The sequence below is a fragment of the Pristis pectinata genome, chromosome 3 (assembly GCF_009764475.1).
Source record: "Pristis pectinata isolate sPriPec2 chromosome 3, sPriPec2.1.pri, whole genome shotgun sequence".
NCBI classification, from domain to species: Eukaryota; Metazoa; Chordata; class Chondrichthyes; order Rhinopristiformes; family Pristidae; genus Pristis; species Pristis pectinata.
In genome coordinates this window covers 81,768,624-81,791,037 of record NC_067407.1, presented here as the reverse complement: position 1 = coordinate 81,791,037, position 22,414 = coordinate 81,768,624, and the positions used below count along the sequence as shown (strand labels likewise).

At 39.1% G+C, this 22,414-nt stretch overlaps 1 protein-coding gene across 1 annotated transcript in view; it reads right to left on the bottom strand.

The window, feature by feature from the left end:
• The window catches only part of cfap61 (cilia and flagella associated protein 61), a 127,354-nt gene extending 107,414 nt beyond the window's left edge, over window positions 1-19,940 (bottom strand). Inside the window, exons 1-7 of the mRNA XM_052011226.1 lie at window positions 19,637-19,940; window positions 18,399-18,549; window positions 11,362-11,438; window positions 8,934-9,001; window positions 8,688-8,811; window positions 2,462-2,594; window positions 298-451 (exon numbers count right to left, since the gene is read on the bottom strand). Of these exons, the coding sequence (XP_051867186.1) occupies window positions 298-451; window positions 2,462-2,594; window positions 8,688-8,811; window positions 8,934-9,001; window positions 11,362-11,438; window positions 18,399-18,549; window positions 19,637-19,779 (850 nt within the window). The 5' untranslated portion in view covers window positions 19,780-19,940. The remainder of the gene's footprint in view (window positions 1-297; window positions 452-2,461; window positions 2,595-8,687; window positions 8,812-8,933; window positions 9,002-11,361; window positions 11,439-18,398; window positions 18,550-19,636) is intronic.
• Window positions 19,941-22,414: the final 2,474 nt, after the last annotated feature.

Here is a 22,414-nt window from a genome sequence, read left to right as displayed (position 1 = left end):
CACAACCTGGTGAATAACTTCCTATTCCTCATTAGCAGGGACATGAGGAGGTCTCCATTTCCTCATTAACACTCCATTTTTGACATAATATCCCATTGGCACTTTCTCAATCTCATCCCTTAAGAGTGCTTTTTCTCTCAATTCAGTAAGTTCAGGGTCTTTAGTCTGCTCCACTATAAATTCTTCCCTGGACAGAGACAAATCTTTATATTCGGGCCCAATACAAGGATTTTGATCCTCCAGTGAAGACAGGTTTATGACTGCTCAGAGATTCTGGGACAAAGGGATACTTCATACCTGGTGCCTCTGCTGTTCTTGGAGGTGGTGCCTTCACTTTCTCAAGAGGACTTTTTCGAAGACCGTGAAATGGGCGCAAATCAAAGCAGTTGTTCAGTAATTCAACGTTTACTTCACTGCACACACTTATGAAACCCACTGCCGTGTTGTTTACCTGCATGCCACATGAAACATGATTGAATCATTGGTTCCTTTGCAGGTACTAAGAAAGAAACCATATTGTAGCTATTTCCAATATATTTGTGAAAGGTAAATTGCTTAGGTAAATATCCAACAATGTTCCTCTCATCCTATGGGTTTAAACAGATGCTACCATGGCAATATTTAACAGTGAAGAATCGCACAATGTTTTTGAATATGCCTTAGGTAGCCCTGGCAACATAGGTCTCAATATGTGTATATGTATCAATAAATATGCAGTACATAATGCAGAATTTTCAATTTAAATTATGGCTCTGTGCGAATCTCCCTAGCATAAAAAGATTCACCAGATTGACTCTTGGGATGCTGGGTTTGTCATATGAGGAGAGATGAGTAGACAGGCCTATACTGTGTACAATTTAGAAGAATAAGAGGTGATTTCATGAGACATACAAAATTCTTAGGAGACTTGAAAAGCAAGACGTGGGGATGAACACTACCTCATTTTTTCTCTTCTGTACTATTTATTTATTTTTTTGTAACCTTTAGTAATTTTTATGTCTTGCACTGTACTGCTGCTGCAAAACAACAAATTTCACAACATATCTCAGTAATAATAAACCTGATTCTGATTCTGAAGTTTCCCTCAGCAGGGGTTAGAACTTAGGGCTAGAGCCTAAAAATAGTGAAAGTTTGAAGTCTTATATTCAACAGGACTGTGGAGGCACAATCATTGAACATGGTCGAGGCAGAGACCAAAAGATTCCTAGATATTTAGAGAATCAAGGGACATTGATTAGTGCAGGAAAGGGATAATGAAGTAAAAATTCAACCATGATTTTATTGAATCTACAGCAGCCTACTCCCACTTCTGTTTCTTACGTTCTCACATTTGGACTGTATATTTTTTTTTCTTACTAAACTTAGCCACATTGCAATTAATTCCTAATGAAATCGAATTTGGTTTAGTCAAGGATTCAACAGAATACTCTATTTACCTGGACGAATACAGCTCAATCAACATTCAAGAAGCTTAACACCATCCTTGACAAAGTAGTGCATGATTAGGACCCAATCCATCATCCTAAACACTCACTCACTTCACCACCAGTTCACTGTGCATGCAGTATCTACAAATTGCAGTGGAGAAATATGCCAAAACTTTTCTGACAACAGTTCCCAAATGCACAGCTGGAAAGTTTAAAACAGCAGAGTCATGAGAACACCAATCCTGGCAAATCCCACTTGAAGTTACACATAATCCTGATTTGAAAATATATCACCCATCTTCCAAAGTCGTAGATCAAAATATTGGTCTCCCTAACCAAATGCACCGAAGGAGGACCTTTACTGCATTGACTTCAGCAGTTTAAGGTGGTGTCTTTTCACCATCCACTTGCGGGATTACAGGTGGCCAAGAGACATACGTCTTATATCAAGTAAATGAATAAAAAAAAGAAAAATTGGAAGCTCCAACATTGCAACCACAAAGACTTTAAAAGTCACCTTGTGAGGAGCAAATAATATATAATGTTTTCTACTTGTTTTGTATATTGCCTGCTCTTGAACTTAATTATTTATTATTACCTTTCCAACACAATACAATTTAAAATTCTTCATTTTATCCATTGGAGGTACCAATGCATTTTCTATAGCACAAACAACCTGCTGGAGGAACTCAGCCCATCTAGGGCATCTGTGGTCCTGATGCAGGGTTTCGACCCAAAACACTGACAATTTTTCCATTCCCCCCTTCCCCCCCCCCCCCCCCACAACCCCATCAATGCTGCTCAATCTGCTGAATTCCTCCAGCAAATTACTTTTTCGTTCAGATTCTAGCATCTGTAGTCTCTTGTGCCGGCACTTTTTCTATAGCTCGTTTCAATGTTTGTTATGTAATGTAAACATATCCAAATGCAGAATGAAATTAGAAACACACAGACAATTTAACCTAACTTGATAAGGTGTTTACGAGCATGATAAAAAAGACAAAAAAAATCCATTTGAAAGGCAAAATACTGACCTCACAGACAGCAGCATGATTCATTTCATCTTGAGCTTCTATTAATTCTGCAAGGAAGTATTCACCATAAGTGGTTCTCAGTGTGTCAGTCATTTCATTGAAGATAGGAGTGATATCATCATGATCCTCTATCCTGGTGAACCAAAGATCTCAGTTCAGAAATGACTCAATCCTTTTTATAAATGGTATTTGCATCATAATGTACAAAGTCTTAAACCATAAACCATAGATTTTACATACATTGCAAAGAAAATTATCTCATTATTGATTCTTTGCAGAGCACAGGGTCTTGATTTTCCAATATCCTATTCGAAATTGGACAGAATAACAGCAGCAAGATGAGTTGGAAAAAAATCATTATTAAAATATTTTTAAAGATGCAGTGGAAATACAAGTTTGTCACCATTTAAACATTAAAATGGCTACCCTGTCATCAATTGCCCCTTTAGTTTGAAATCTACCATATGAGAAAATATGGATAGAAGGCCTTATTTGTTATATGACCAGTCTATTTGCAATAATTCTTTGGCTCCATTAAATTATCCTCTTTGAATTTTCTGAGGTTAGGGGCTTGAGGAAATAAGGTTCAATTGTTTTATGGATAAGACTCAGTGGAAGACAAAGACTGCTAGAAAATATCAGTTAAGGTGACATTCGATCAACAATGTTTTTTAATCAGAGTAGTTCATACATGACATTAATTCTCCCACTTCATTATTTAGACCGCAAAACTTCTGCTATTTATTGCTTTAGTATAGATCCATGGGGTTCAATTTCATGACAGCCTAGCGCCAGTCAAAGCTAGCAATGGAAACCATGCCTTCACATCTTAAAAGTAAAGTGCTCACTGTTGAATGCCATCAGTGAAAATAGATGCCCAGTTTACAGGAGATTGAATGAACTTATGGTGAAGCATAAATGAAACTGGACCACTCTGCTTTGTGTCCATACTGAAGTAACAGTGAGTGGAGGTTGCACTCAGGGTGAATGCCAGATGAAATACCAAGAAAGTGGTTGTAATGACACAGACATTCTAAAGATTTTAGATGTATAGTCAAAACATTATTAAATCCCACCTCAGTGAAGATGTTATCAAAAACTATACTACCAAAAACTATACTATACAATCACTCAATAAATCTGAGGATCACCCTGCAAGCCACTGAGGAAATGAGAGCGAGCGAGAGAGAAAAAATATATCTAGTGTGTTGGGGGGGGTGGGACAGAGTTGGAAAGGTGGTTAAGTAATGGTTCTTCCTCCTGCTGCGAAATGCATATTTCCTGTGTAATTAACCTGCTCAACTTGGTAAGGCGGATTCAAATCAGCACTACACTTTTAAATATTACTACTTGTTCATTTTGCACTTTTTTGGTATTTGTCTGATGCAAGTAATAAAGCATCATCCAATTTGCCAAGTGGCTTGAATCATGCTGAAAATGTGGGCTTATGATTTGCAATTTAAATTGGAAATGAATCAGCCCCAATGGCAATGAAAAAGTTGCCACTATGCATCACAACTTTGCTGCTAATATTTCAAGCCAAAGTGGGGAAAACCTAGCAGAGCCACAAATGCAATAGCTGGCACTACAATGGAAATCGGCACACTTGGAACAAAATGCTAAAACCATGGTGCATCCCTGGAGAACTTGCAGTTTTCACTAATCTAGATATGTATCTTTATTTATTAAGCTCCGAAAATCTGCCTTGATTCTACAACGATCCAGCATGTCCTTTCCCCTACTAATTTGGCTCCTTATGATTTACTTCAGTGTCACACTTGTAAAATTAGACAACTTGAAATGAAGAAGGCTGAAGGACGAGCTAAAAGAGGGGTATAAAATTATGAGGCATAGATAAGGTATGTAGTCAGAATCAAAAACAAAGCAAACATAACAAACAACAGCTTAGGTTTAAGGTGAAAGGAAGGAGCTTTTAAAGGGGATTTGAGGGGAATTTTTTGCACAGAGAGTTGTTGATGTAAGGAGTTTGTACGTCCTCCCTGTGTCTGTGTGGGTTTCCTCCTGGTGCTCCGGTTTCCTCCCACATTCCAAAGACGTATGGGTTAGGAAGTTGTGGGCATGCTATGTTGGCGCCGGAAGCGTGGCGACACTTGCAGGCTGCCCCCAGAACACTCTGCGCAAAAGATGTATTTCGATGTAAATGTGACTAATAAAGATCTCTCTCATATATCAGGAACTCACTGCTAGAGGAGGTGAGTTCCGTATCTTCATTGTTGGCTGGATAAAAGTCTGGAATTTGCAACTGACATCTCTATGGGAGCAAAATTATAACAAACCTTATATATAGTTCAAGTAGATGACTCACCACCTTCTTAGTGGGTGGTACAATCACCATCACTATGTATAAGAGAAGTTTAGATGGGCACTTAAATAGGCAAGGCAAAGAAGGATATGGATCAAATATGGGCAATTGGGATTAGTGTTACTGGGCGAAAAGGTCATCATGGCTGTGATGGGCCAAAGGGTCCATTTTTATGCCGTACAAATCCATAACTCTAATAGCAGATATCAGTTAAATTCCTATTGGCCACTAAAATCAAAAGAATAGATTATTCTTACTTATTCTCAGAAAATGGATGATGAAAGCAATCTTACATTTTCCGCTCATCTCTGGTTCCTATGGAAAGAAGGTGGCAAGTCATTCTACTTGAACTATAAAGTTTGTTAATTCCAGATTATTACCCAGCCAACAATGATAAAGCTGCTATACTGTATATGTCCATCAGGAGATGATGGTCTCTCCTTGCTATTGCCGCTCCTATCCTCCTCCTCGATCAGAATCAGATTTATTATCACTGACTTATATGACATGAAATTTGTTATTTTGTGGCAGCAGTACAGTGCAAAGACATAAAATTATAATAAATTACAAAAATAAATAAATAGTGCAAGAAAAGGGAATAACAAGGTAGTGTTCATGGACCATTCAGCCATCTGTTGGTGGAGCGGAAGAAGCTGTTTTTGAATAATTGAGTGTGGGTCTTCAGGCTCCTGTACCTCCTCCCTGATGACAGAAATGAGAAGAGGGCATGTCCCAGATAAAAATCAGAGAAGAAAGTACAATTTAAGTAAGCTTGTTGAGTTGCTGTAAGGTATCCTGTAGATTCTACAAACAGCAGAGCAAAATTTTCATGGAGGAATGTCATGATATTAGTTCAGATTGTGCTGACAGCTGGCTGATGTTTCTGTGGAGAATTTCTGTCAAGGTAGTACAGTGAACGCGTAGCACATTCCTTCTGTACCTGCACACTGCCCATCTCTGGACCTCACCAGTATGCCAGATTTAGCTGGTGCATTTAGTGCATTTGAATGGGGTCATTAATGTTCAGTAAATAGTTAAATGCAGGTCAAGTTGATTGGTAAAACATAACCACATTTTAAGTAATTTTTCAGTAATTGTTTATCAATTATTTAAATGTCTTTTCGGCATTTCTGAATGTCAGTAAACACTGAAATCATGTGATCAGCAGAAACAGTGGAAGAGCCCACAGAGAATCCTGTCTGTGCCAAGTTGCAGTAGTCCAGGAGTAGGCAGAAGCAACTATGGACAATGAAAATCTGGCTTTTGTCTGTGCTTTCTGTTCAGATTACACACTTTGTCCAGCTTGGTTGATGTTTAGCAGTGATATTGTCAACTTGAACTTACATTGGATTTTGCTCGACATTTCAGGGGCACAATCATACCATAGCGTCTACCAGAAAACATCTATGATATACTCATTCATGCAAGTCATCTGAGAAACTCTGGAGATTTTCTAATGCTTCCAGCCATCAAACATACCCAAAACTATTGGTATATAACTGCCAGGCTGAGAGCTGAGAACTGAAAATGAGAAATCTACCATTGGCCAAATCTCAACCAATCCCCATTATAACTAATTGTGTGCTCTTCTAGGAAATTTGATATTCATCAAGTCAGCTCCCAGGAGATGCTCAGCTCAGAAATGCTTTGCTGCCAAGCTCTGTTAAAAAATCTTTTTCACTTCCAAGCATACTGCAATTATGTATAGTTTTGTGCTATGTTCTTCCAGTTGTACCAACTTGTCACTGGAGTCTTTGCCTCACTTGAACCATGCATGGGCTGACATGAAGAAGTTAATGCCCCAAGATAATAACGGGGGCAAGATGTGAGACTGTCTCCAGCGGTTTTTGCAGTTATCTCAATAACCTAATCTGCTGTTAATCTTTGGAATCACTGGATGCTTTGCCTGATTGTGTGCCATTATGACCAGAGCTAATTTAACGCATCTTGGAAAGTTGTATAATAATAGCTTGAAGACCTCATGAATTATTTCCCTCATTTCAACAGTTTAGCATGTGCTTGTCACGTCATGTACTTTTGGGCTTCATTCTTCCATTTCTTTTAGCCTTAAATACAGTTCAACAGCAATAACTAGCTTGACCAAGGAAAATATATTGCTCTTCGGTGCATCATCTTCACTATTGTCAGGGTTCATATTTCTGGTTGTACAGATGAGCCTTAAAGAACCCTGCTTTTTCTGAGGAGTTCTGAGTGGTAACATAGTGATGAGCTTTGCTGAAGAACACCAGTTTAGCTACCCCTCTGATACTGGATCCTGCTGCTCTTGCACTTTGCTGTGCTGTAGTCAAATCACTTCCACTTAAAAGGCCAAGTAGTCAAAGCAGGAATGAGTGCCTTCTTGCTGTGTAAAGGAAAGTGTAAAAATTAAAGACATCTTCAATAATTTCTGGGGAATTTGGGTTTCTAGCAGGTCAGACTGAAAAATTTCATATTTGGCTTTATTTGCAGTTGCAGGACAGCCTTCACCTCCTCCACTTGGAATTTAATCCCCTTGATGACCGCCTACTGCCCTATCCTAACCTGTACATCTTGCACAGGTAGTGTTTTAACAAGCCTTCAAATAGCTCAGTTTGTTTTTACTCAATATAAACTGTTCACTGCTGTAAGATTAGAAATGGCCACTTTGCAAGTGGCTGATTTTGACCAACGAAGTCTCTCAAGCCCAGAAAAAACGTATGACCTAAACATTAAGCTTTAAGATCAAGACCACAGAATGGCACCAGAAACCACTATCATAAGGGCAACCGCTGCCAAATTTTGCATAATTCCTTCTGTGAAGTGCAATGTCAGCCATAGGCTTAGATGTGCTAGTTTTTAAAAAAAAAATCATAAATAACTTATGGGTAAAAGGCAAACACAATATGTACAGTAGGAATAGCTTGTGAATTGATCCTGCAATAACATAACGTATTCAGAGACAGGCTTAAAAAAATGTAAATGTAAAATCATTTTGCTCCAACCTTTTTTCCATCCCTATGTAATTTCACGAATTAATCTTCAATTGAATTCAAATCTTGTGGAAGGTATTCTTTAGGATAGTATTTAGTGCCCTCTACTGCTAATCACAATAAGCAGACAAGCTGAAGAGCACAATTTTTTTTACATGTATGTAAATACATGCTCCCTACAAAGCTATCTTAATAAATCAATTTAGATTTTATTCTTGAGGGTTCATAACACTACCGTCAAACTTGCTATTAGAAAGAAAAAGATAAGGACCATTATGAACATGTAGGGGTGTTTTCCCTCACACCACTGAAGCTAAACTAATAACCAAAGATGGTGAGCAAAGAAACTGTCTCAACCATATCTCCCAACTTAAATGTTCCAAGTGCAGTCATTATTTGAATGTTCCAAAACAATTTTTCCACAAGAGCAATGCAATCAAATTGTACAGTAGTTTCATAAAGTTCTTAATACCTAAATGTGCATATACACTCTTGTAAAATATTTGTGCAAATATACTTTGAATGCACACATTGCTTATTCAGTAAAGATTCCATGGGATTATTTGAGAAGGTTCAGAGTTCTCTCAATGTCCTAGTCAACATTTATCACACCATTAATATGACAGGAACAAAAGTCAGTCATTACGTTCCACACTTGTTTGGCGGATCTTGACGTGCACAAACTGCTGCCATATTTGACTAATTATACAGAGTGACTACACTTCAAAAACAATTACTTGAGTTTAAATTACTCTGGACTGTCTTAGAACATGAAAACCATTATGAAGGTCAAATTTGTTCCTTATTTGTTAAAAAAGCATCAAGAAAGTATATGCAGATCTGAATATGCAATTATCGTTAATTATTTCATTGGGAAAAATGGCAATTACAACAGGATATGGAGAGAGAGGATATCCATCAGAAGACACATTACCTGGCTTTTCGAATATGTAATACTGGAACATAATCCTTTCTGTAACACATGGCGACTGAATATTGCACACCATCCGTCTTCTTAAATTGTGGCAAGGGTGCAAACAGAAGCGATATTGCAGGATCTGAGGTGGAAGTAAGATAGAAAATGTTATTGGATTAAAAAAATACACTTTAAAAAAGAAACTTTAGCAGAATTGAACTTAACAAATGAGATTTTTGAAAATTCATTAGAAAATTGTTTTACCCAAGCTGACTTTCTTTTCAACAGAAAGAATTATGAAGTGTAGTTCTTGGACAGCATTAAAAACAGTCCTGAAGCAGGAGTAGAAATAAATTAATATATTTTATAATTATACATTTTGACATTGCATCATGAAGCAGAGAACCAAATGCCATTTACACTCAGGGTAAATAATTACCATAATTTCTACAGCCACTTTTCAGAACACTAGTCATAAGCATGGCAGAAAATAAGTAAAGAAAAAGGACTGTCTTTTGGAAAAGCACTAGCTACCTGTAGTGCATAGTCAGCTTGTTTCCAATTCCATGCCTGTGAACTGCAATGTCAAATTCAGCACCGAGTCCAGAGGGGAACCACAGATATGCTGAGCTGAGGGGCTGGGTGCACTTTGTGTGGCTAGCTAATAAAGAACCGCATGCATTTGAATGGTGTTGCCAACACTAATTGAAAAGGTAGATTCCAATTAGTGGCATGTTTGCTTTCCTTGTTTCACTTACTCTTAATGTTTTTGATTAATTTCTAAAACTTAAATGCACCTTTAAGAACATTTATTATTTTAATCATTTTGTTTATTTAAGTTAATTTAAATCTATTTCAACTGTTTTTTTTAAATCGCCTCTGATCATTAGTGGTATTTGAAAACAGTTGAAAATGGTTTTGACAGTAAAGACCTGTCAAAGGGTGGTCCAGGAATGTTGCCTCAGGGACCACCAGCTGAGGCATAGTTGCCAATTCATGGGTTGGCTGCAGCAGCAGAGCCTGGGAGATGTCCAGAACCTGGAAGTAGAGCTGCAAAAAGTAAATACTATTTGGCTGAGTGTGAAGAGTGGCCTGGATAGAGCATGATCTGGCCCATTAAGTAGTCGGATTACTTTTATTTAAAGGCAAAAAAAGCTTCACAATACTAACATTGATAAATCCTGTGCACACTAAAACTGACATAGGACACAAATCAGTTCAAATAACAGGATGCTGCCCAATGTGCCCATCCTTCATCTCAAATTCTTCACAAATGCACACACAGAGGGTAAACTCGCTGCAAAATTTAAAAAAATACGAAAGCAGAATTTAAAAGAACAAATGGAGAAATCGTAAGAGGTGTTATTTTGTTGGTGGTACCCTCCTAATGCCTTGCAGAGATCAAGATTTCAGGTCACCTTCTCTCCAGTCCTTCTGGAAACTCAGAAGAAACAGCTACTGTACGTCTTGGCGCAGTTCTACTCGTCTGAATTAGGCTGCAGCTTAAGAAGAGGGCCAAGCCCAAGCCTGGTACATGCATTGCTAGCAGTATGACTTTTTTTTAAAGATTCTATGACTTCACAGCAGCTTCCAAGCTGGCCAAATCTCATCACCACTATTAAAGTGGAGCTACCCTGGACACTGAAAATTCACCTGGAATCACATTGGCACCCGAGTGACATCTCATAGATTCTGGCTACCTATTCATCCCAACTTGTCAGTGCTGGTGTTTATGCTCCACTCCCGCCGTCCTTCTTCTCAGCATAACACTTTATGTCCTTCTTTCTTAAAAGTTCATCAAGTTTCCCCTCAAGTACAATTATATTAACTGCCTTAATTAATCACAGTCATGGAGAGTTCCACTTTCTCAATGGCATCTTCCCTCTGACTTTCTAGTTTGATTTTTTTTCATTTATATTGATCATTTTGAGTCTTGCTTTATCCAAATTGTTTTATAATTTTAAAGACATAATAAGAACATCAAAAAATAATGAACAGAAACATGGGTAGACCGTTTGATCCCTTGTGCTCATGCCATTATTCAATAAGGTCATGCCTGATCTTTTCCCTTAGCACCACCTTCCCCCACTAACCCTATATCCCTTGATTCCCTTAATATGTAAAAATCCGTCATTCTCTGCCTTGAAATGTACTCAGTGACTGAGGCTCCACAGACCTCTTGGGTAATAAATTCCAAAGATTCACCATCCTCTGAGTGAAGAAATTTTTTCTCACCTCTACCATGAATGAAATTTGCCAATTGTATCTCTTTTCTGCAAGGTTATTGCACGCTATTACAAAATTGCATGCTATCCATTCAAGGGTAATATTTAATTGAGTCCTTAAGAATTATAGGTTATTGGTGACTAGCAAAGGATAATTTTGTTAGAATTTTGTAAATAATAACATGAATTTGACTAGACTGATTATTGCTCCATTCGCTTTTTATCTCGCAACCCTTATCTGAAATACGACTCACGCCTTTCACTTCTGACGCAACCACATCTGTCTTGCTTCAAATTACTTTCTTCAAATCATCTACTGCCTGCTCCACCCATGAGGAAAATGGATATATTTGATCAACAACTCCCAAAGTAAAGGCCTTTGCGTTATTTTTTTAATTCTTTAATATATTATCTATGAGTATCGATGTAGTGGAGGGGATACACTATAATTAAGAAATACTACCTACCTGATAATCTCTCTAGCACAACCAGCTGCAAAGTCTGGCTTGGCCACAAACAAATGCATAAAAAGTGTGTTCATAGGCTGCCAAAATATTAAAAATATAAGTTATATGCAAATATAAATCAGCTATAGTAAAATTAAAAGCAGTATAAAAGGTTACATTGTCGTATTTCTCCTGTGTTCAAAATTAAACCTACTAATACTTATAAATTTGGAGAAACCAGATGACTATTTTTTTGTAGTTAGAAATAAATACACATTCTGCACAAGTCAAACAGGTCCATTTTGTATAAGAGACCAATTAAACATACTCCTTGGTTCATGTCTGGCTACATAACCCACCAAATCAAAATGTCTGTTTACAAACTAAAATGAAAATCACAGTTTACCGACTACACAGTATTTGAGTATTCGTTGTATTTAATGGTCATGTAGATAGACGGGCTAGGTGGACAATTGGATGTGGGTGTGAGTGAGAGAAAGAAAAGAGGGAAGGGGTAAATGGAAACAGGGTAAGGATGGAGAAAAGCTGACTAAAAGGTGAGTGCAATAGAAAGGAAGGAAAAGGAAAGGTAACTGAGGGAAAGGAGGAACAAAATAAAAATGGAAAAGAAATAGGGGAACAGAGTAAATGAAGATAGGATGAACCTGAAAGAAAAGATAATTTTGATAATCCACTTCCTTTCCTGTTCCATAACCAACATCTTTCCTACTTCTCCATCTCCTCATTTGTTTGATTCACTCTTTCAGCATAGGCAGGGTGGATAGTGGAAAGCTTTTCCCCATAGCAGAGGAATCTAAAACTAGAGGGCAAGCGATAAGAGGTTCAGAGGAGATCTGAGGAAAAACATTTTTATCCAGAAGGTGGTTGGAATCTGAAATGCACTGTAGGAGGAGGATGGTGGTAGCAAGAGTCTCACAACACTTAAGAAGTATTTTGATGAACACTTGAATCGCCAAGGGATGGAGGGCTACAAACCAAGTGCTGTTAAGTGGAATTAGTGGAGATGGGTAATTGATGATTAGTGGAGGGGCTCTTTCTATATTGTCTGACTCTATCTAAAATAAAAATACATAATGATAATGTTGTCCATTTAGTGCAGGTGACGAAGGATAAATTTCTGCCTAAATAATCAAATAGAGGTGAGCCCTCATTACACAGGTGGGGTTGGGGGGTGGAACTTTTGCATTCCTGGAAACCAGTTTGTATTGCTATTTTCCATAATGCATTCTGTGCATGCATCAAGAAACGCAAGTCAGAAAGAGATGAATCTTGTGTTTATTTAATTGTTTTTTCTTTCCACATAACTTCCATGAGAGAAAAATTTTAGAGTCATAGAGTAATGCAGCACAGAAATAGGCCCTTCGGACCAACTGGTCCATGCCGACCACAGCATCCTCCCTGCTAATCCCAGTTGCCTGTGTTCAGCCCATAACCCTCCAAGCCCCTCCCCTCCATGTACCAATCTAAATGCCTCTTAAATATTGCAATTGTATCTGCCTTGACCACTTCCTCTGGCAGCTCATTCCAGGTACTCACTAGCCTCTGTGTAAAGAAGTTACCTCTCAGATCTCTTTTAAATCTCTCCCCTCTTATCTTGTATCTGTGCCCTCTAGTTTTGGACCCCCCATGCCTGGGGAAAAGACTATGACCGTCCACCTTATCCATACCCCTCATGATTTTATAAATTTCTATGAGGTCTCCTATGCTCCAAGGAATAAAGATCCAGCGTAACCAACCTCTGTCTATAACTCAGGCCCTCTAGTCCAGGTAGCATCCTCGTAAATCTCTTCTGCACCCTTTCCAGCTTGACAATGTCTTTCCTATAACAGGGTGACCAAAACTGTGCAAAATACTCTGTGCGGCCTCATCAATGACATAACTGCAACATAATGTCCCTACTCCTAAACTCGATGCCCTGACTGAAGGCCAGCATGCTAAATGCCTTCACCACCACCTTGTCTACTTGCATGGCCACCTTCAGCAACCTGTGCACTTGAAGTCCCAGGTCTCCCTGTTCCACAACACTCATCAGTGTCCTGCCATTCACTGTACAAGTCCTACCCTGGTTTGAATGTCCAATATGCATCACCCCACACTTACGCAAGTTGAAATCCATGTGCCATTCCTCAGCCCATCTTCCTAACTGATCAAGATCTCTTTGCAATTCATTGTAACCTGCTTCACTATCAATGACCCCTAATTTAGTATCATCAGCAAATTTGCTAATCATGCCATGCACATTCATATGCAAATCATTTACATGCATAATGAATAGCCAAGGTTCCAATACTGACCCCTGGGGTATCCCACTAGTTACAGGCCTCCAGTCGGAGAATCGACCTTCGACCTTCAACCATCACCCTCTCCTTCCTATCATCAAGCCAGTTCTGAATCCACCTCACTAGCTCCCCCTGAATCTCATGCGACCTAACCTTCCAGATCAGCCTGCCATGCGGGACCTTGTCAAAGGCCTTGCTAAAGTCCACATAGACAACATCCACTGCCCTCCCTTTATCTATCTTTGAAAAACTCCAAAAGATTCATCAGACATGACCTCCCACGCTGACTATTCCTGATCAGGCCTTGACTATCCAAGTGATGGTACATCTTGTCTCTCAGAATTCCCTCCAGTAACTGCCCTACAAGTGAAGTCAGGCTCACCAGCCTGTAGTTCCCTGGCCTGTCCTTGCTGCCCTTCTTGAACAATGGAACAACATTAGCCACCCTCCAGTCTTCTGGAACTTCCCTAGTGGCTAATGACGAAGTAAATATCTCTACGAGGGCCTCCGCAATTTCTTCCCTGGCCTCCCAAGGTCCAGGGGTGCACTTGGTCAGGCTCTGGGGATTTGCCCACCTTAATGCGCTTCAAGGCTGTAAATACCTCCTTCCTCATAATAAGCATATGATCCAAGACCTCACCAGTTATTACCTTCATTTCTTTGCCATTCATGATATTCTCCTTAGTAAATACAGAAGAGAAATAGACATTAAAATCATCTCCTGCAGCTCCACAGATAGGCGGTCCTGATGGTCTTTAAGAGGACCTAGTCTCTCCCTAGTCACCCTTTTATTGTTAATATAACTGAAGAACATTTTGGAATTATCTTTAACCCTACCTGCCAAATCCATCTCATACCCTCTTTTTACCCTCCTGATTTCCCTCTTAAGCCTGGTCTTAAATTTTTTATATTCATTGAGGGATTTATTCGTACCCGGCTGTCTATATGCGGTGTATGCTTCCTTCTTTTTCCTGACCAGAGCCTCGATACCTCTCATCAGCCAGGTTCCTGAACTTGGTATGTCTACCCTTCACCCTAACAGGAACATGCTGCCCCGGACTCTTGATATGGCCCTTTTCTTTCTTTTTCAATATTTTTATTAATTCCAAATAAAAAAAATACAAAGTACATGAAACAAAGGAAAAAATGTTACAAAATAGATTGTATTGAATTACACTTGAAGTCACAATACTTCATATTAATAAACAAAAATGATAACTAATTAATATTAATAAATTGGAATAATTTATTATAAAAAAGTAACCCCACTACCAAAACTGAAGCTGTTTGGTAAAAAAAAGACAAAAAAAAAACACCCTAAAGACATAATAGTATTGGCCAATATCTGTACTTTAAGCACCAAATCAGTGGTTTTGAAAGTAGTTCAAAACAGGTCCCCATAATATTTGCAAGTTCAGAGTAGATCCAGCAATAGAGCAATGGATCTTCTCTAAATTTAGATATGACATAACATCCCGTAACCATTGAGCATGGGTGGGGGGAGTGATTTCCTTCCATTTAAGCAATACAGCCCTCCCGGCTATAAGAGAAATAAAGGCCAATATGTATAAGTCAGAAGTCTCCAGAATTATATCTTTTTCTCCAACAATCCCAAATAATACAGTTAAAGGATTTGGCTTAAAATTTATTTTAAAAAGCACGGAAAAGGTTTGAAATACCTCTATCCAGTATTTTTCCAGTATTATGGCCCTTTTAAAAGCCTCCCACTTGCCAACTGTTCCTTTGCCTTTAAACAGAATCGCCCAGTCGACCCCAGCTAGATCCTGCCTAATGACCTCAAAGTTGGCCCTGCTCCAGTTCAGGACTTTAACCTGTGGACCTGTTCTATCATTTTCCATAACTATTTTAAAACTAAATCGAATTGTGGTCACTGGACCCAAAGTGCTTTCCAACTGCTACTTCAGTTGCTTGGCCCACCTCGTTCCCCAAGATGAGGTCCAGTATTGCTCCTTCCAGAGTAGGTCCCTCTATCTACTGCGCGAGGAAACTGCCTTGGATACACTGGACAAATTCCACCCCACCCAGGCCCTTTGCATTCTGGGTGGCCCAGTCGAAACTGGGAAAAGTGAAATCTCCCACCCTGCTATTCTTACAACTACGTGCAATTTCTCAACACATCTGCTCCTCAAGTTCCTGCTGACTATTGCAGGGTCTATAAATATAACCCTACCAAGGTGACCATCCCCTTCTTATTTCTAAGTTCTACCCAAATGGCCTCGCTAGATGATCCCTCAAGAATATGCTTAGGCACTGCTGTTATGTCCTCCCTTATCAAAAAGACAACACCCCCTCCACTCTAACCTGTTCCTCTGTCATGCCTAAAGCATTGGTATCCTGGAACATTGAGCTGCCGGTCCTGCCCTTCTCTCAGCAATGTTTCTGTTATGGCCACAAATATCTCAGTCTCTAGAGGCAATCCACACCCTCAGTTCGTCCGCCTTACCTGTTAAGCTATATGCATTGCAATAACTGCAATTTAAAGCAGTTGTCCTATCTGTGCTTTTGCTATAAACATGGCTATCCTGATTGCTAGGCTTACACGCTTTGGTTGCTGCACGTACCCGTCTTCTCACTGACTTCACTCTCTCGAGTCCGACTCCCCCCCGCCAATCTAGTTTAAACCCTCCCTGGTGGCAAAAGCAAATTTCCCCGCTAGGATATTTGTCCCCCTCTAGCTCAAGTGTAACCCATCCCTCTTGTACAGGTCACCTCTACCCCAGAAGAGAGCCCACAAGAACCTGAATCCCTGTCCCCTGCACCAGCTCCTCAGCCATGCACTCATCTGGCCTATCTTTCTGTTCCTGGACTCACTAGCACATGGCACCAGGAGTAATTGGGAGATCACTACACTTGAGGTCCTGCATTTTAATTTCTTACCTAACTCTCTATACTTATTCTGCAGGATATCATCCCTTGTTCTGCCTATGTTGTTTGTACTAACATATACAAAAACCTCTGGCTGTTCGTCCTCCCCCTCGAGAATTTTCTGCACAGAAAGCTCAGAGACATCCTTGACCCTAGCACCCAGGAGGAAACACACCATCCTGGCATCTCTTCTGCAGCCACAAAATCTCATATCTGTCCCTCTCACTATCAAGTCTTCTATCAATATCGCCCTGTCTGACTGCACCCTTTCCCTCTGAGCCTCAGAGCCAGAGACCTGACTACTGCTACTAGCCCCTGAAAGAACATCCCCCTCAATAGTATCTAAAGAGGTATACCTGTTAGTGAGGGGAATGGCCACAGTGGAACCCTGCACTGACTGCCTACTGCTCTTACTTCTTCCGATGGTCATCCATCTATCTGAGGTCTGTACTAAATTCATTCCATATTTTTGGGTAGCGATTTGTGAATTCTGTCAGAGCAAATTTCCTTTTCCCAAGCGGATGTACACAGGGACCATCTGTAATATGATTACGATATAGCCACTGATAGGTGCAAAGCCAATGACAAACTATATCCATTCTCCCCACATTCTCATCAAATCTCCACAGAGTCTACCATTCAGTTACACATATAGGGCATCAAACTGTGTGGTAGATACCCTTTAACACCACCTTGGCCTCTGATGGTTCTGACCATTACATGCATAGAGTTATAGAGTCATACAGCACGGAAAAAGGCCCTTTGGCCCATAGGTGTCCATGCCAACCAAGATGTACATTCCAGCTAATCTCATTTCCCGGCACTTGGCCCATATCCCTCTAAACTCTTGTCATCATATACCTGTCCACATACTTCTTAAATGTATCTGTAATGTACCTGCCTCAACCACTTCTTCTGGCAGCTGGTTCTATATATCTACTACCCGCTGTGTAAAAGGTTGCCCCTCAGGTTCTTATTAAACCTTTCACCTCTAACCTTAAAACTATGGCCTGGCCTCTAGTTTATGATTCCCCAACCCTGGAAAAAAGATAGCTCACCCTATCTATTCCCATCATGATTTTATATACCGCTATGAGATCACCCCTCAGTCTCCCACACTCAAAGGAGTAAAGGCCCAGCCTGTCTAACCTCTCCCTATAACTCAGTCCCCCAAGTTCTGGCAACATCCTTGTGAATCTTTTTTGCACTTTTTCCAATTTAATCACATCCTTCCCACAACAGGGTAACCAAAACTGAACACAATACTTCACAATATGTGTATATTGGACCTGGACTGATGAAGGCAACCTGATTCGTTTAAATTTGAATGAACAGTGCACAATATAACTGAAGCAGACAATAAAAGTTTCTAGGCCAAATTATAATATTGGAGTTTTTGATTGGAATGTTTTTAGGTTTCTTTAGTTTGATAAAGCTATATGTTCTGGGAAACATTACTCTTGTTGCCATTTATTTGACATTAAAAAATTACATTTAAGTCAGTACCTCTTAATATTCTATCATTCTCTTAATGATGATCTTATTAACCACATACTTCATCCTATTGTTATTTAGCCCAAAATATACTCCAGAGATATACAAAAAAATTGTATTGTTTTTTCCAGATATTATTTACAATTCAAATAAACTTTTCTTAAAATATTAACATATTCATCATTAAACTTCATTTAAATCCTATCAACAACACAAATAAAAAAAAACAACATCCATAATTCACTTGATCATTATGCTAACCAGTAAGTAATGAAAACATCAACAGGAAGCATATATGTCATAATCATTTTTTTTTCAGTTCATTAGGTGTAATAATTAACATTTTGAAATATTGAGCAATTTGTGGTTTGAACTCACCGTGCACTTTGAGCTATTACCATACACATGCAGCCAAGGTTCCCAGTTGTTTTGTTCAACAGTCTCTACATTTGGGTAATCTAAGAAGGCTGCATGAGCTATAACTTCATTCTTCTCATTTTCTACAGTCACGGCAAGATTTGCTCTTTCACTAAAAGTGCAAGAAATCAATACAGAAATATTAAAAAAAAATTTTTGCATTTATTTATTGATTTTCATGACCTCAACATATTCTGAAGCATTTTACAGCTAATGCAATACATTAAAATGCATATTTTATGTGGCAATGCAGGAAACACAGATGCCAGTTTCACACCTCCTCCACTTCCCAATGCACGATATCCCCTGGAAATGCAAGGGATGCAACATTTGCTATTTCACCTCCATTCTTCCCAACACCAATGATTCCAGTCATTCTCACCTGCATTTCAATATCTGTTTAGTCCTCAGTCACCATGATCCCCAAGTAGCAGGTACTTGCTATCTTATTTCTTCACCATTTCAGCTCTGACCTCATTGTTCTTGGTCTCCCATCTTATTCCAATAACACTGAAAATAAGCTTAAGAAACTGCTAATGATGAGGCATTTCACAGCCTTCCCACTTCAGCGGAGTTCAAAATTTCAGACCATTTTGTAAGATAATTGGCAATGGTTCTGCTGTTGCCATTTATACCTCTGTTTTTTTTATTGCTTCATTACTATTGACACCCAATGCATCTTTATCTCACTGCATCAACCCTTTTGTCATTTAGTCACTCATGTTCTCCAGTCTAAAGCATACTTTCTATTCCTTTCTTCCAACAACTCCTCATTTTCCCCAACCATCTATCTGCTTATAAAGAGTAAAACAGTTTTGATGAAACATTAACTCTGTGTTTCTCTTGGCAGATACTACTTGAGCCATTCATTGGGTGTTTCTCACAATTTCTGTGTACGTTTTGAAATAAATAATTCTGCCTCAGATAAAGAATAGTACAAAAAAGAGCAGCTCCTTTATGAAATAGGTGGATCACATTTAATCTCATTAAATATGTTTGCAGTTGCAGTCCTTGAACCTTAGCAGAGGGATAAAATGAAAATCAGAGCAGTGATTTGAACCATAATTATTTCCAACAGGTGGCAAACTTGCCCTCCTATTTGCAGTACTGCAACTAAATTATTCGGAAAAGTTACATATTAGTTAATGAAATTGGACAATAGGCCTTAAATACTGGGGATATTCCTTACATTTACTTACAGCAGATAGAGGACATTAATTCTTCCAAACATGTTGTTTGTACTTGGGGTGAACAGTTTCAGTATCTGATGAGCATCTCGAGATTCCGATCGCCTTACGTTTATTGTTATGCTTCCTCCACTTGCACCATATATAGATGTCATCGTTACTCTCTAGAAGAATGTACAGATGAGTTAATGGAATTTACACTATTTATAGGGTATTTGCTCAAGTTTGTCTCAGGTACAGTTAGGCAGCCTGAACAATCTTTCTTGTTACATGTCTTCAAACCTGAATTGAAAGTCTATGATAATTGGACACAAAATAATTTAAAATATCCAAATCAGGTTCTATTTCTTCAAGATGTTTAACTATTAAGTATAATAGATCTCAATTAAAATTAGGTGCAGAATTGTTATTATATTTAGGCGGTTATTAAAGAAACAGCAGATGACTTGAACAAACTCAACTGCTATGTTTTCTTTCCAACGCAAATCAACTCCCAGATTGCCAGGATGGCTTTGAAATTCTTGTGCAGGCAATTTCAACAAATTTCTAATGGATTCAAGTAAAAAAAAACTCCATGTTTCTGGTTTCATAAATTTTTTGCTTGCTCTCACTTTTTTTAGACATCCATGACCAGCCAATTTGACTGACTCCATATGGGCAACATGAGCAGGGTGGAATATTTTACCATTTTCTAGTTATCCTGCAGTGATGACAATAGGGTTTCTCACTTAACTACTTCAGTCCTGGCAGTCAATCCCCACACTATTGCTGGAGATGCACTTACTTTTTGTGGCCCACACATCCAAGCATCCTGCAGGCATTGCTGCCATTACCATTTCAGCAGCAGAGCAGTCTGCAAGTGGCGATTAGAATTCAGGAGGCAAACTGTCTGGCCCTGCCCCTTGAGCCTTTTGACAAACTCTGATTTCTTTTAAGTATCTCTGATGGCCAATCAGTTAAAAACAGTTTAAAAGGATTTAAATAATTAATTTTTAAGAATGCATTTAAGTGGCATAAATTAATTAAAAGCATTAAGACTGTTAAATAAAAGAAATACCTACCTAGACTTTTCAAACAAGGCCAGTGACCCCATTCAAATGCGACATACATCTTCCAAGACTGTTGAAGGTGGAGGGGCTGGATGCAAGGTGTTGCCAGCCCCTCAGCTTAGTTGATTTTCATTCCACACTTGGATTCAGTGCTGAGTCTAGTAATGGACCAGGAAGGCAGGTGTCCCTATATCTGACCCCAGAACATCACTGACTTTCACAGTGCAATGCACCGATACATCAGTCAGAGACAAGCTGACCCACAAAGAGCACCTGTCCGGCAGCTCTCTGTGTGACCACCAACAAAAGGTAAGTACATTTTGGACCCTTATTAGGACTACCTCAAATCTCTACTGGATGACAAGTAGTCATATTTCAATACATGATGAAAGTATTCGCTTCTCTAGTTCTGGTCTAGCTCCCAACTCCATCCCTTGCCTCAGACACTGTTTATGTCTGAACCAGACTATTCATAGCCTTGTTATGCAGCTTGTTTATGAAATGAGTTTCCAACACCACTTCCCCTCCAACACCAAGGTCCCACATAAAATTGCATGCTTCTGAACCTGCCTCAGATCACCTGCTACTAAAATCTTAGTAAATATCCCATTATTCCTTTTAAACCCTTGTATTCCAGTAACTCCCAGATAACTCATTTTGAAAGCTTCCAAAATCCTTAACAGGATCTTCAACTTGCACCATCTCATTCATTTAATGCATCTGTGCTTGCTGATCTTGTAATAACTTACCTTTAAAATTCTCATTTCTATTTTCAGATACCTTCAATGACTCATTCCTCACTTTCTCTTCATGCCCTCCAAGATTACTGCACCCTTCCAACACATGGCCATCCCCAGTTTTCATCATCCAACCACTGGCTGCCCAAGCCCTCTGCCTAAACTTCTCTGCTTCTCCATCTCTCTCTAGACTTTTAAAATGTTGCTTCAGTTTTGCAGTTATGGGGAACATCTGAGATGAGATGTTGTGTCCTTTGTGCACAAAACTGAGAGTGGAGCAGATACTGGTAAGCTCTCAGTGCAGGGAGTGAGTGCTGAAATGTGCGATGTTCTCACCATGTCTGGGTAGCAAGAATATTCACCACAAACCTCAAACCACTCCAACAGATTCCTCCATGCATACCTGATGTTATGGCAATGCAATGGAGCCTGTGGCCTTGAGCATGTTGGGAGTTGCTTTTTGTTAGTTGATTGCTGTTTGCTAGGAGTTTGGAGTGAGGAGAGACTAGGATCTTGAAAGAGAGGGCAAGGTAGGGGTGCAGGAGATGGGAATGGTGAGAGATAATCCAAGTGGTAGAGAGAGGAAAGATGAACATACAGCTAAAATTTCCTGTTATACTCAAACCACATTTCTACCATGTGTGTCCCCGATCATGCAGCACATCCTGATAATGGTGCTCCAGGAACAATATGCTGCAGATGTTGGAAATAAATGCAAAAAACATTGGTAATACTCAGCAGGTCAGGCAGTATCTGAGGAAAGAAAAGCGGAGTGAACATTTCAAGTCAATGATCTTTCATCAGAACTGGAAAAAGATGGAAATAAAACAAAACTAAAGTTGCAGAGAAAGAGGGGAGCTGCTTTTATAAACAGCTTCTGAGCACACTTTATGAATATGACACTACATTCACTACACATACATTTGTTTTGCATTTATGTGTATATATGTTATTGTCAAAATGTCAAATACTAAAAGGCTTTGCTTCAGTGGGGTGTACAGCCT